Genomic DNA, 15,228 nt, shown 5'->3' with positions numbered 1-15,228 from the left:
TCTTTATAAGCACTAGAAAGCAGTGAGCGCTGAGCAGAGGACCCCTCTTGTGGAAAAAGTGCAGGAGAACTCCCGGGTGCCTCTGCATCACCGCTTTGCCTTCTAGCCAGAATCATTGCTAGAACCCTGTCACTCAGTTACTTTGGTTCCTAATTTAACCTCTTCCCAACCCTTCTATTGTGTTCAGTTAGCTAGGCCAGGAGCTTACAGCTGTCTGGTTGGTGCTGGCTAAATGTGCTTATTCCCTGGAAGATAGAAGGATCACTTACAAAAAATTTTACAATTAAAATAAAAAATTTACTCTTTGCTGAAGCATTGTAAGGTTTTTTCATTCACTCAGACCCAAAATAGTAAAACTAAAATATTTCAAGACATTACTTGATTCACTCCCCACTTTTCTTTCTCCCGTTTCCCAGCACTTTGCACCAGATACAGAAACCACGGGTTATGTCCAAACCCTGGTTTTGGTGTGACCACCACCTTCCGTGTACTGCCTGCGGCTCGCTCCGGGCCCACACGGGACGCCGAGGCATGATGAGGAGGCAGAACAGCAGAAACTGCTTCCCCGGCGCCAGTGCTCGGGGCCAGCGGCGTGTACCCCGCGGGCCCGGCCGGGAGCGGGCTGGCGATCGCCGGGCTCGGAGCTCCCGGCTCCCGCGCCATCTCCCGGTGCCCGCCAACTTCGCTCCGCCCGCGGCGCAGAGGACCTCGCAGCCCTCTGGAGCCTCCGCGATCGCCTGGCTCGCGTTTCCCGCAGCCGCCGAGGAGCGCAGGCCCGGCGACTCCGGGTGCAGCTGGCCCTGTGCGGTGACATCGCCGTCCGGCGCCGGGCTCGAGGCCGCTTGGCTCGGCCCGCTGGGTCGCAGGCCGCTGGTCCCGCCCGGCCGCGCTCACAAACTACTCGCGGCTCGTGACCCGGGACAAACTTCTGGCGGCGGCGCAGCCCCTTCCACAGTCACCCTCCCCAGAGCCAGCCACCAAAATAGAAGACGCGGCCGGGGCGAGGAGGTGGGCGGGGGGAGCCCGGTGGCCGCTCCTCCCCGCGCGGCTGACGCCCGCTTCGGCGGCGGCAGTGGCTGTGGCCGCGGGGCCGCCCCCAGCAGAGCTCCCGGAGGCGCTCGGGCGCGGGCCGGCGGGGCGCGGGCGCTCACGCCCTCTAGCGGGCCGCTGCGGTGCCGGGCGGCCGTGACGTGAGCGCTCCCTTCAGCCGGCCTGCGGGGCACCGCCAGTCAGTCGCGGAGCAAGAGCCCCGCGCGCAGCCGGCGCGGGCTCGGTCATCGGCGCGCCGCCGCCCGGGGCTGGGCTCTGGGCTGCCCGTGGAGAGGCGGCGGGCGGGACGCGTGCGGCCACGGCCACGGCCACCGCCACGGCCACGGCCGGCAGCTCGGGTCCCGGGTCCCGGGCAGGGGAAGGCGACAGGCGGCGAGCTCAGCCACCGGAACCGAGGGAAGATTTTGGCTCCGCGGGCTCGCCCTCAGCTCCCTCTGACAGCGGCGCCAGACGCCGAGTGGGGCCAGGGACAGGGGAGGAGGACCCAGGACCCTGTGCCCGCGCCCCTGGAGCCGCTGGAGTTCGGACTTCTGCAACTGTTGGCACTTTGGGGGCTTGGCTCAGTGCTCTGCTGTTTACCCTTCCCTCCTCGCTGCCTCGGAACCAAAGCTCCCGGCCCCCACCGCCCTCGTGCGCCCACCCACGGCCGCCGGGGAGCGGCCCGGCGCGCACTCAGCACCATGAGGAGACTTGGGACTTGCCTGGCGACTTTGGCCGGACTTTTGCTAACTGCGGCGGGCGAGACCTTCTCAGGTAAGCCGGACCGCCTCTGCCGTCTCCGAGGCGCGCGGGCCGGCGCGGGACGCCCGGGACGCCGGCAGCTCCCTGGTGGTAGAGCCCTAAGGCTGGCGTCGGGGCCGGGCGGGAGGCGCGGCGGGCCGGACACGGCTTCTGCCTGTGAGCCGGGCGCTGCGCGAGGGGCCGTGGGGCTGGCAGGCGCCCAGTCCTCAGGCGGGCGGAGCGGACGAACCCCGAGGGCGAGCTCCCCAGTCGGGACTCCCAGCTCGGCCGCCGTCCTCCCGCGGCCTGGGCTAGTGCTCAAGGTTGGGCGGCTGCCACTAAGAGTCCCTGGCCGGCTGCAAAAGGAACAGCAGAAAACTTTGCTTGAAGTTCCCAGTTGCAGCCACCGGGCCGCCTGTCGTAGTCGCTGCGCGGTCCCCGCCGACCCCGAGCAGCGGCCGGGCCCAGGCAGCCGGTGTTCGGCTGCGCCCGCAGCGATCGCCGGGACCTGGCGGCCGCTTGGGCGGCGGAGATCTCCCGGTGTCCTGCCCTCCCTGTCGCCCCCTGCCCGGCGCGGTTGGCGACCCTGGTAGGTTCCCGCGGTCGCGCAGCGTCTGCGGAGAAGCCGGGGGAGTTCCTTGCCAGTTCCAGCGGGAGGGCTCGGCGCCCGCGGAGGGAGCGGGCAGGTCCCCAGGCCCTGGCAGCCACGGCCCTGCGCCCCGCTGGGCTCCCCCTCCCCACCCTCGGCCCCCCCTCGGCCCCCCCTCCCCCCCCTCGGCCCCCCCTCCCCCCCTCGGCCCCCCTCCCCCCTCGGCCCCCCCTCGGCCCCCCCTCCCCACCCTCGGCCCCCCCTACCCCCTCGGCCCCCCCGTCGGCCCCCCCGTCGGCCCCCCCCTCCCCACCCTCGGCCCCCCCTCCCCACCCTCGGCCCCCTAGCGGAGCTCCGGGGCCAGCGGCAACTTGTTCACCCAGCCCGGCTGCTCGGGGGTCCCAGATGGGAAGGAGAGGCACTGGCGGTGTGCGAGCAAGCCTGTGAGTGTGTGCGCGTGTGTGCCTGCACGCGCGCGCGGGGGCGTTCTAAGCCCAGGGGAGCCCCTCATGGAGAGGATCTGTGGATCGGAGTCGGGGGTCCGGCGTGGGGCCGAACCCGGCACCCTGTCACAGGGGTTTATAACCTCCAGGATCACCTTTATTACCTGGATGACACAGGTGGATGGACGGCAAACGCTGGCCCATTTGCACACCACCTTTCTAGTGTTTATTAGATTAGTCTCGTTAAGGTCCACGTGCAATGGGGGCGGTGGGCCTTCTTTTTCTCTTAATTAAAAAAGCCTGCCCTTTGGTCTTAAACTTGGTTTTTGCAAAATAGGTCTCAGCGTTTGGGAACAAGTGAGTTGAATGAGTAAGTTGGGCTTTTTAAGAATTTGATGAAGGGGACTTTCATAAACAGTAAAGAGCATATTTTAAGCAGTAAAAACCTTTGGTCCTCTGGTGCGTGGAAACCTTTTTATTTTCTTGGGGTCCAGGACCACTGGCTGCTGGAGCTCTGGACTCACAGGCACATTAGTTGTGTCTTGTGTGTTGCTGATCTGCAGGACCCTTGATCACAGTTGGCCTCAGAGAAGGAGTGGAACTTGTGGGTTTTGAAACCCAAACCATCACCTTCAATACAGAAATATCCTTTCTCCAAGTTTTGTGTTTCCCTAACTGCCTGGTAATTGCACGTGCTCCAGAGGATTTAACACAATGATGCACTGTCGTCTGATTATAAAAGGGATGCAGAATTTGGTCTGCGTTCTTATTAGCGAATAATAGAGTAGCACTCGCCAATTTGAGAGCCTGGTAACTCATTAATATTAGAAGCCAAGTATGAGAGCCCTAGTCATGGTTTTCTCTTTATTCAGATCCATAACTCCCTGCTTGGGATTTGTTTAAAGTTAAGCTATGTCAAATATCATTTGGATGGATTTTTAAATTGCGTGCAAGGGGATGGAAACAAATATTTATATTGCTTATTTAAACCATGGTTTCCTCATCACCAAAAAGGATTTCAGCCTCAGTTGTACTGACCCATGTCCTTGTTAAGGCTGATGTAAATGATCAGTCAAGCCAAAATACACTTGTACTAAAATTTAGCGTGATTTTTCATTTGGAAGAAATATATCTATTTGTTTGAGTTACCATACCATAAAGTGAAATGTGTTTTCTTTTCTATCTAGAAAGCCAGAGTTATCCTGGCATGTTACTGGGAAAAGGGCAGCATCCAAGCCATGCCTCAGAAACGTTGCACTTTAAAAAATGTGAAATTGGATTAGCTGGGTGTGGTGGCGTGTGCCTGTGGTCCCAGCTGCTCTAGAGGCAGAGGCAGGAGGATTGCTTGAGCCCAGAAGTTCGAGGTTGCAGTGAGCTATGATGGCACCACTGCACCCCAGCCTGGGTGACAGAGTGAGAATCCATCTCAAAAAAAAAAAAAAAAAAAAAGTGAAAAGTGAAGTTGGCAAATTTCATATGTGCAAGGATCAGTTATGTTTCACTTCATTATTTTTTTCTCTCCATATTGCATTTAGGTAGTACAGGTGTGACTCAGGGTTTTGTTTTTTGTTTTTGTATGTTGAGAAAGTTAATTCTGAATGCTAGAAGTGGCATTGACACATTTCTTTTTTATGTTTCTTCCAGAAATTGTAGTAATTGGCTGCTTTTCACTTGACATGGGAACAAATTTTACAGATAGAAGACCTAGATTGTAAGCTCCTTGAGGGCAAAGCCAATTTTCATTTTCTTCTGGCTTTCTCAAAAAACATTTCTCATAGATTCTTAGATGTCACAGGCATTACTATTTGTTGAATAAATCACTATGGGAGTCCTGATCATTTGCACACGTTCAAATTTTGTGTGAATGGACCAATATATAATAAAATGGAGGGAGAGAAGTGATTGTTAAAAGTTAGACTTGGCTTGCCTTTTCCACACTGGGTTCTTTTTAGACCAATGGACAAATCATGAGGGTTTATAAATACATAATCAGTCAAGGGTTTTTGTATAACTCAGATATCATCTACACAAGGCACTCTGCTGTTTGCCTTCTGCAGTGTTCTCCTGTCCTCTTTTGGAATGAGTTTGGAATTGTTAAGACTGTTAATTAACCACTTCTGGAGGTGGATTACATGTGATTTGGATACCAGACATCAGAAATAGAATGCTAAACTTACTGGAAAAGTATTAGGATCTTGGTCTGTGATGACGTTGCTTACTATAATTATGTATTTCATTACAAAATTGTGTGTGTGTTTTTTTTTTTTTTTTTTGGAGATGAAATCTTGCTCTGTAGCCAGGCTGGAGTACAGTGGCATGATCTCGCCCCACTGCAACCTCCGCCTCCTGGGTTCAAGTGATTCTCCTGCCTCAGCCTCCTGAGTAGCTGGGACTACAGCTATGCACAACCACCACCGCCAGCTAGTTTTTGTATTTTTAGTAGAGATGGGTTTTCACCATGTTGGTCAGGATGGTTTCAATCTCTTGACCTTGTGATCCACCCGCCTTGGCCTCCCAAAGTGCTGGGATTATAGGCGTGAGCCACCATGCCAGGGTTAAAAAATTGTTTTTTATCGTTACAGTTTCTAATTTGTTAGGCAAAATAATGGAGGTTCACTTTATATCTTCTAGGCCTTTAGTGTTCACTAAAAATAACTGGTAAGACGGTATATAAGATATGAGAAAGAAAGTTAAATCATTTTAGTTTTGTTGGAAATTCTCTTTTGCATGGTGAGAATCCAACAAGTTGGCAAGTTATTCCTCTTTGACCCAATTTCTTAAAAGCCAAGTTGCAACATATATTATATAATACAATGAAGTGTTTAGTTCTACCTTATAATGGTTTTGATGTGTTAAGTTCTGCTAAGCAAGCTTTGGTTTGCAGAAATAGAAATACAGACTTAGCTCTTTGTTTCAGCTACAGTAGTATTTGAACTATATTAAACGTTAACATAACCTTGTGAATTTGGGACTCTTGTGGATAAATTAATTTTTTAAAATAATATTTTAAGGATGTTTGTAGGAAAACTGCTGACATCTGAATAAGCCTGTAATTTAGTTAGTAGTGTGGTACCAATGTTAATTTCTTAGCTTTGGTAATTCTGCTCTGTGTATGTAAGATGTTAACATCAGGGGGAAGCTGGGTGAAGGGTGTACTTGTACACTTTGTATTGTTTTTTGCAAGTCTTCTATAAAATTTTTTCAAAATATAGAATTTTAAAGCACCCTTTGCAAAGAGTGGTAATATATTTGTTTAGCAGTTAAGTTTTTTTCTTTTTCAGATAACTATAGTCATAGCATTTTACATTTTCAAGGTGCTTTTGCTAGATTGAAAATTGATAATGAAGAAAATACTTCAAATTTAAATCAGTAAGCATGAAAGAAATATGCTAAGAAATTACTATAACATTCTTAGTGTTCTGTATATGTAAAGGAGAATTGCTTGAGCATAATAAATTGTTCCGATCTAGAAAATTATAGGTTTAAGTCTCTCATGTTTTCAAAGGGTTATTTTTAAAGATTTTAAGAAAATAATCTATTGACATATAGTGATATATGGATAAGTGTGTATATAATTTGGGTAATGCAAAATGAATTTTCTTTAATGAACAAGTAATTTGAATTATGTCTTCAGATTATATAAATTCTTTATAAATGAGCATAGCCTAGCCTTTAGATTTGGTAAAAGTTGGTTTCAGAATTTAATTCTGTGACAATTCTAGAAAAGTCAATAGCTTTATTTAAATTTTTCATAATTCTCTAAGGATTGTAATATATTCTAGGAATTGTGAGGCTGTATATAGTAGAGGAACTATGTGTTAGATTAACTATTGTTTTCTTTCAATTTTTGTTTTAGATTTCATTAAGTTTTCTAGAATGAGCATGTATTATCTAAATATCCCAAGGCTTAGTTTTCATTGAGGGAATAACGCATTTTAATGAGTTTTATGCTTTTCAACAGTGGAACATTTTTCTTAGGGGTTATGTCCACTATGCATTTTACTTTAATTCTGAGATTCTTCTCTTTGAAAACCAACTTTCCTACAGTCTCACTTTTTAGTGTGCTTACTATCTTTATGAATATAACATGCATGTTAATAGGCTTATTTTATAAGTGAAGGAAGGTTTAATTATTAATGTCTTTCCAACTCACAGATTAAACATTCTAAAGAGGTAGAAAATAATGTAAATCTTGCATTATAAGAGGATGTTGCTTTTTTGCTTCCTAAAATACTGCGGTGGTTTTCAGTTTAGTCATCGGAAAGCCTGAGTTTACACCGTAGCTCTGAAAAACCCAGCAGAGAAAAATAAGTTGGGCTGCCTTGGGTGGGGAGGAGGAAAGACTTAGTCACCAAGCTTCCTAGTCTGTAGTGCCCCCATCATTGGTGAGGCGGCTGGCAAGGCCAGGGTGTAATTAAGGGGCTGGGAGTATGTGAGAGAAAAAGACAAAAACAGGATGAGAAGAGAAGTGTTGTGTACTCAGGTGTGGGATGTGACACGCTCCAGAGATCCTAGCAAGGGAGGGTCACTCCCCTTGTGCCCTCTTAGCTATAAAGGAGAAACACATGGAAAGTTGAAGGAGGGCCATGAAGAGTGGCAGTTGTGCAGGTAGATCACAGTAGCATCCTGCCTCAGTGACGCTAGGTGGCTCTGGGGAGGGCCTGGGAAACTGCACCAGTGTTGATGGTGAGCTAGGTTTAAATCTGTGCTGCTCAAAACCTGCCGTCCACGAGGAGCATCTGGAGTCCTCCTTTCAAAGGCTGCTTCCTGGGGCCCAGCTGCCGTGATTCTGATGTCCATGATGGAGGTCCCCCAGCATCCCTGGCTGTTCAGAGTTTGTAAGAAAAGGCCACACTTGAAGAAACGTTGTCCTGAAAGAGGAGTTTTTTTTTTTTTTTTGAGACAAACTTTTGCTTTTGTCCCCCGGGATAGAGTGCAATGGCGTGATCTCGGCGCACTGCAACCTCCGCCTCACTGGGTCAAGCAATTGATTCTCCTGCCTCAGCCTCCCAAGTAGCTGGGATTACAGGTGCTTGCCGCCACACCTGGCTAATTTTTGTATTTTTAGTAGAGACGGGGTTTCATCATGTTGGCCAGGCTGGTCTTGAACTCCTGACTTCAGATGATCCACCCGCCTCCGCCTCCCAAAGTGCTGGGATTACAGGTGTGAGCCACTGCGCCCTGAAAGAGGAGTTCTTAAAATGCTGTCCTTGAGCCATCAGCATCAGCATTACATTGAAAGTTGTTAGACTTGCAACCCTCTGATCCTGAATCTGCAACCCTGGAGATGAGGCCCATCAATCTGTGTTAGAACAAGCCCCCCATGGGATTCTGATATGACCTGAAGTTGGAGAACCCTTGTTCTAAAAGAAGAGATCTTCTGCCTGCCCTATCAGCCTCCCTTGACAAGAGCCGAAAGAGAACTGGGGGTAAAAATATCACGTCCATTCATTCACTGCTTAGCCTCTTGATTAATACAGCCAGTATAACCAACATGGTGATGTGATTGTGTTGTCTCTGGCCAGACACTGGGGAAGAGACTAAATCCAGCCAGTTGTAAAACTCAAATGAATAAAAAAGTTTCCTATATTTTTACTTACCACAATGTAACAATTAAATTTTGTTGTAATGGTTAGCCATTGGAAATTTCCCTGGGTTGATATTTCATATAGGAGATATTTGTTGGCTTGTTATAATAAGCATGCAGCCCAGTGTGCTTATTAGAATATTTTATAGTGCTTATTAATAATTCTTTTTGAAATATTTAATTCAGATAAATATTTATTGAGCACTTACATCTGTATGGCCTCTTTGTGGATGGTAATGGGCAAAGATGAAGATATAGTTACCACACCTTGAAGAGTGATTCATTTATTAAAAGTTTCAAAATCTACTAAAATGGAAGGAAATAGGGACTTTCTCAGGAGAGAACTGGAAGTTAGTAGATGTAAGATTTGGAATTCTAATGTGGAACTGTGAAACTCTGCCTTTGGGAATAACTCAACTTCCAAATAGAAAATAAAGGTTTTTCGGCCAGGCGTGGTGGCTCAGGCCTGTAATCCCTGCACTTTGGGAGGCCCAGGCGGGTGGATCATGAGGTCAGGAGACCAAGGCCATCCTGACTAACACGGTGAAACCCCATCTCTACTGAAAATACAAAAACAAAATTAGCCGGGCGCGGTGGCGGGCGCCTGTAGTCCAGCTACTGGGGAGGCTGAGGCAGGAGAATGGCGTGAACTCGGGAGGTGGAGCTTGCAGTGAGCAGAGATCGCGCCACTGCACTCCAGCCTGGGTGACAGAGCAAGACTCCGTCTCAAAAAAAAAAAAAAAAAAAAAAAAGGAAAATAAAAATAAAGATTTTTCTTGGACATTTATTTAAAGTACTGACAATGTGTATCCTAAAATTGAGCCTAATTTTTTTCTGAACCCCCAAAGACAACCATTGCCTCTCTGTCATTTAACACTCCAGGTAAATAAAAATAATCATGATGTCTTTTGACAGATTGATCCTGAACGCTTTGCAGCGGGCCTCTCTGAGAATCAGCTGGAGAGTGCTTCCCTGCTGCCGCTTGCTCCTGCTGCGATCCGCAGCTCATCACTAGGTGTAGCTGCATCCCTAAACCCACCTGCCTGAGCCCAGCAAGGCCCAGCCCCATCCACAGATGGCTGCCTGGACAGCTAAAGACAGGCACGAGAGTGGACTTTCATCCGCTTACTTGTGTAACTCTTTACTGTAAAATTGAATTCTTTAGTGGAAGTTGTAGTTCCGCTGCTACTTGTAGTGTAGTTTGTTGAAATTCAGCACTGATCCAGAGACAACTTTAGATTTACCTGCTACAGTCGTACTCATTTTTTTTTCTGCTGTGTCATGTGTTGTTGCTAATCTGCATGTAGTGGTGAAACTGGAAGAAGTAGTATATATTTGCCAACTAAGTAAGGGTTCATGTTAACCTTTGGGGCCCTCTTGTAGTAGACCAATAAAAGCAGTGGCGTGGATGGCTCTCTGTAGGTGTGTAACATCTTTAGGATATGGCTTGTCTGTACTTTTCTTAACATCTGCAAGGAGTGACTTCTACAGCATTGAGGGTTTAGGTATGTAATTCAAGAAGGCATGAAAATCTGCCTGGAAATCTGATTCAGCCATTTTTCCTGCTTAAAACTCAGAAGACTAATGAGTCATCAAAACCATTATATGAAACACAAGTGTTTGGCTTTGGGTTAGAAGTCAGGGCAGGGTGGAGAATCTGATTGAAGAACGCAGTGTGGCTTCCTTTTGAAATTGGGGCTAGCAGGGGTTGGAAATGACCTTGCAAGCTAAAAGAGCAAGGATTGCAGGACATGCAGGAGAGATGAATGAGAGGAGAGGAGTCAGAGACTTGTTAAAACTGATAAGGTTTTAGCATCTCCCTCTGAAGAAAAGGCCACTGTTTAACAGAATGATTTATTTCAACATGCACCAGCCAAAGCAGAAGCAAAGCATTTACTTTTTATGGGCTGCAAAGCATAAAAGCTTATAAAGCATCAGTTTTTCAGATGGGTGAATATTCATTTTAATCTCTCTATTCAATATGCAGAAAGCAGATTTACTGCATACAATGAGAAGAGTTTATATCAGTGTGGGTTGCTCTGGGAGTCTGAGGTCCTGTTACTTCTCCCTGGCTTCCAGCTATGGAATCAAAATGGGCTCATAGGTAACAGGTAGGCTTTGACAGAGGGTGAGAAGGAATTGGACCACACCCTTTGTATAGTCTGTGGGTTTTTTTTTTTGTTTTATTCTTTTCTCAAGGAGTCTTGCTCTGTCATCCAGGCTGGAGTGCAGTGGCATGATCACTGATTATGGCTCAATGCAGCTTCGACTTCCTGGGCTCAAGCAGTCCTCCCACCTCAGCCTCCTGAGTAGCTGGGACCACAGGCACAAGCCACCATGCATGGCTAATTAAAGAAAAAAACTGATAGAGACAGGGTCTTGGCACATTGCCCAGGCTGGTCTTAAACTCCTGGGCTCAAGCAGTCTTCCCAGGTCAGCCTCCCAAAGTGCTAGGTTTACAGATGTGAGCCACTGTGCCTGGCCCAGCCTGTTTTTGATGGATACTATTTATTCTCTCTTCTCAGTTTGAGTAGCTTGAGGTACTTTCCATCATGTAATAAGCACATGCTTAAAATGGACTTAAAGTGGACTCAGTGTGATGTTCCATCTAGATATACAATTATAAGGTGGTTTAAAGCATTCCTTTAAAAATACTCACAATGTGTAAAACCATTGTGATTACTTAACAATTTTAGCATGTAGTAGTCACTCAATAAGTATTTGTTGAATGAATTAAGAAACAATTTAAAGAAGCTCCCTTGGAGAAGAAAAAAATCAAATAACTTATACTTAAGGCTCTTTTTTTTTTTTTTTTTTCCTGCTTCCTATCAAGTTTGACTTAGGTATCTCCAGTAACCTTAACAATAGAACCAGGCTGTGTGTTTAGTGCCTGGTGCCATTAGTAATTTATAGGTGTATAGAGACCCAGTTGCTAAATTTAAAGGAAAAAGTGTTACCTTTTGTTAATTAAATATATAAAAGTAAGAGTATAGTTTTATTGTGTATAATAAAAATGTATGAATCAGTTATTGCTATAAAGAAGCATTTTGAGACAATACTGATCACTAAAAAGTGAAATTTACTGTGTAGTAGATTAATCATGACTGTACTCTAGGGGGATTTGATTTAGTCACTGGTATATTAAAGGAACCATGGTATCACCAGAAAGAAGATTCCATGACAGGGAATAATATATATTATCTCTGCTGCCTTTTATTTCTGATATAGAATGAAATGAATTATACCTACACAGAGCTCAGACTGCACCGTGATAACATCAGGCTCATCTTCATTACAGCAGGCATGTTCTCGTTCCTTTTTCATTCAGTGTAGCATACTCTCAAGTGATAAAACTTAATAAAAAGAGGCTACTTTGACAGCAACCTCATAAACTGTGTTTTCTACTTCCTCAACTTCTGAAGTCTTGAACACCAAATGTGGTGTAAAATGTCCACAGTGAGTTCAGGTCATTGGCTCCCACTGGCATTGTGTTCCTTGTGTGTGTGTGTGTGAGGGAGGTTCTCCCTCGTCTCTCTGTCAGTCATTTTCATCCCATATGTGTGGCTTTGTAAAGAGCCTCTGCTCTGCTTTCTAACCTTGCTCAGTAGGCAGGGGGCCCCTGTGAGACAGCTGCTTGAGAACCCTTGGTATGTTTGGAGAGCAGCATGCTTTGTCAGAGAGGGACAGGACACAGTGGGGGTCTGAGGCTGTGACATCAGCCATGGGGGTCCCTGAGCTGTGGAAAGAAGGGCTATAGTAGCCTTCCTGATACAGGTAGTATCCAGCCTGATACAGGTTGGATCAGGTCTTCCTGGCATTGAGTTCTCCTTCTACCTCTGAGTAGCCATGAGGCCTTGGGGGTGTTATTTCATTTTAAAATACCCTGCAGGATGATGATGATGATGATGATGATGATTTTTAGACAGGGTCTCACTCTTGTCGCCCAGGCTGGAATGCAAGTGGCATGATCATAGCTTACTGCAGCCATGACCTCCTGGCCTCAAGCAATCCTCCCACATCAGCCTCCTGAGTAGTTGGGAGCATAGGTGCATCACTATGCCTGGCTAATTAATTTTTTTATTTTTTATTTTTGAAACGGAGTCTCGCTCTGTTGCCCAGGCTGGAGTGCAGTGGCGTGATCTCGGCTCACTGCAAGCTCTGCCTCCTGGGTTCACGCCATTCTCCTGCCTCAGCCTCCTGAGTGAGTGGCTGGGACTACAGGTACCTGCTACCACGCCTGGCTAATTTTTTGTATTTGTAATAGAGAGGGGTTTCACCGTGTTAGCCAGGATGGTCTCGATTTCCTGACCTCGTGATCCGCCTGCCTTGGCCTCCCAAAGTGCTGGGATTACAGGTGTAAGCCACCGCACCCGGCCAATTTTTTTATTTTTTATTTTTAAGAGACAGAGGTCTTGCTTTGTTGCCCTGGCTGGTCTCAAAACTCCTGGGTTCAAGTGATCCTCCCACCTGAGCCTCCCAAAGTGCTGGGATTACAGGTGTGAGCTGCTACACCCAGCCTCCTTGCAGAATTATTGTGAAGACTAAATCAGATAACCAATGCTGTGATGTTAGGGGCCCTTGAGGTGATAGGACTTCATGTGTAATTAGTGGTCAGGATCAGACGGGTCCATCAGTCTGTTCCCCCATCCTCATGCAGATTACAGATTTAAGCATAGGAACCCTGTGCTTTCATAAGCGAAAAAGTGTTGATTATTGGCAATTTCACATGATTCAGACTAACACATCCCCTTTCTGGGTCCAAGGCTTTGCTAGTTGTGGTGCTGGGAGGTTGTATAAGTGACACAGAAGTATGTATATGTGGTTATATTATATATGTTTAGATTTTATAAACGGAGCCAACATTATGTTTGAAAAGAAAAAAGCCCCCTGAAATTAGCAAAATGATCACCTTAAAATTAGCATCATGAAAAGCCAGCACTGCTCCATGCCATGGAAGGCACTGCATGCTGGAGACCTGCATTACAGTCACGTGAAGCACTTGTTAAAAATGCAGATTCCTCGCCCCACCAGACCTACAGAGTCAGAAACTGGTAAAGACATACCCCATATGATTTTGATCTTCATTAAAGTTGAAGAGCTACTGGAAGGAGAGTTAACAGTGACTCAGAGACCCTGCCTTTGTTTAGAATTTATCACATCTACCATGAGGAGTGTTAAGAAAGCATCTGAGGATTACTATTAATACATGAATTTTTACATACCAAACTATAATTGGCCAGAGAGCTTTTCTTTTATAAAGCAGAGGCTTTTCGGCATCAGAAGAGAAAATGAGTTATGAAACAAAGCACATTATAGAAACTTACCTGCTTTGTATCTATCCTGCAACTTGGTGACCTCTAGTAAATATGGCATCAGTCTGGAACATTTAGAATACAGTGAAAGAATAAAGACATTTTGGAGTAATCAGAACACAGATGATTTTAGGTCTCTAAATTTGCAGATTTGAGCTGCATTTTGAGATGACTCATTCCGGGAAGATCATGAGACAAGATGATCTGCAAAGTATTTTGGGAAGATTATTTTCCAGCACTTAGTCCTTTACTTCATGTTCATTGAAACATACGAACACTGGAATAATTTGTCTTAGGTGCCCCATAAGCATGGACCAAAAGCTTGGTGCTTTGATTGAAGTAGTTTTGAAAAGTCTCACAAACCTCAAAATGGGCATACTGGTCTGTTAAAGCACTTGCAGTTTCCACTAGCTCATCATTTTGGCCAAGGAAGAAAGGTCTTTGTCAAAATATAGTCTCTAGGAGAGGTGGCTCATTAAGTTATCTTAAATATGACATCTCTAGCTGTCACCTCGATAAGTTGACATCTTTAGATTCTCCCTTGTAAAATGACATTTGATTCAAGGATCTCTCCAATATCTAAAAGAGTATGAGGATTGTCATCAGCTTATATCTTAGTTCAAATTAGTTTGTCAGATAGCACAGCATAAGAGAATGAGACTTGGATCATTGGGTCATTTTTGATAGGTGAGCATGGGAGACATATCTAGAGCATTGGGTCCCATCTGAGAGAGTGCCTGATACAGCATGAGGTTGCTTGCTAACAAGAAGTGGGTGTTGGAGGGCTGTCTGCAAGATTATGGATGCTTTGAACATTTGCCATAGGCTGCATCTGCTAAGCTATGCACTTAGCATAAGTGAAGTTCACTTTTTCTCTCTGTGCTTGAGAATGTAGCTACCATTCACAGGTGACACCAAAGGCTCTTCAGCAACTAGATTGTTAAGGCCTGTGGCTTCTTAAATATTGACGACATAGGTAAGCCTTATTTCAGGGGCTTAGCATTGATAGTCATAAGTGATAACCATATATTGAGCACTAAGTGTATGCTAAGTAGTGTGCTGAGAGGGTATGATATCCTTAAACGTATTGCCCCCCATTTACAAATAAAAGCTTGGCTGAGAGAATCGATGGAGACTTTGGGAGGTAAAGTCGTCTCCACTCCCAACCCAACCAGGTCACCTGAACGTGGGGTACATGCGCCATGTCTCCCTCCCCATACATACACAGAGTAGTGTTTTCCTGATTGATGCTTTACTTTGGTGCCATCCTCCTGTATTGAAGTTATGCTCTAAAAAAAAGCATTTCAAATATAGTGTGGCTGCTAGGAAGATATTAAGTGATGTTGTATTACATCATATAAAATCTGTATGATGACCTTCTGGAGAAATTTCTTTCGGTTCAGGGAAAGGTGTGATTCTCCTGTGCAGTTAGATTCTTCTTGTGGACACAATGAGTAAAATAACCCATCAAGTTTCTTTTTTCCGTTGGCTGTTAGAAAGCCAGATTCAAACGCATGTTTTGTAGTA

General features: G+C 46.2%; 1 protein-coding gene across 3 annotated transcripts in view; it reads left to right on the top strand.

Annotated features, from left to right (window-relative positions):
* The first annotated feature begins 1,232 nt into the window (after positions 1-1,232).
* PTPRM (protein tyrosine phosphatase receptor type M) overlaps positions 1,233-15,228 on the top strand; it is an 848,823-nt gene continuing 834,827 nt past the window's right edge. The window contains exon 1 of one of the 3 annotated variants that reach the window (XM_030925938.1): positions 1,233-1,803. In XM_030925938.1, coding sequence (XP_030781798.1) covers positions 1,731-1,803 — 73 coding nt within the window. In that variant the 5' untranslated portion in view covers positions 1,233-1,730. The remainder of the gene's footprint in view (positions 1,804-15,228) is intronic. The other 2 variants (XM_030925937.1, XM_030925936.1) reach the window with 2 other exon arrangements.

This window comes from Rhinopithecus roxellana, chromosome 21 (genome assembly GCF_007565055.1).
Source record: "Rhinopithecus roxellana isolate Shanxi Qingling chromosome 21, ASM756505v1, whole genome shotgun sequence".
In the NCBI taxonomy this organism is placed as follows: domain Eukaryota; kingdom Metazoa; phylum Chordata; class Mammalia; order Primates; family Cercopithecidae; genus Rhinopithecus; species Rhinopithecus roxellana.
This window is presented reverse-complemented; position numbering and strand designations above follow the sequence as displayed.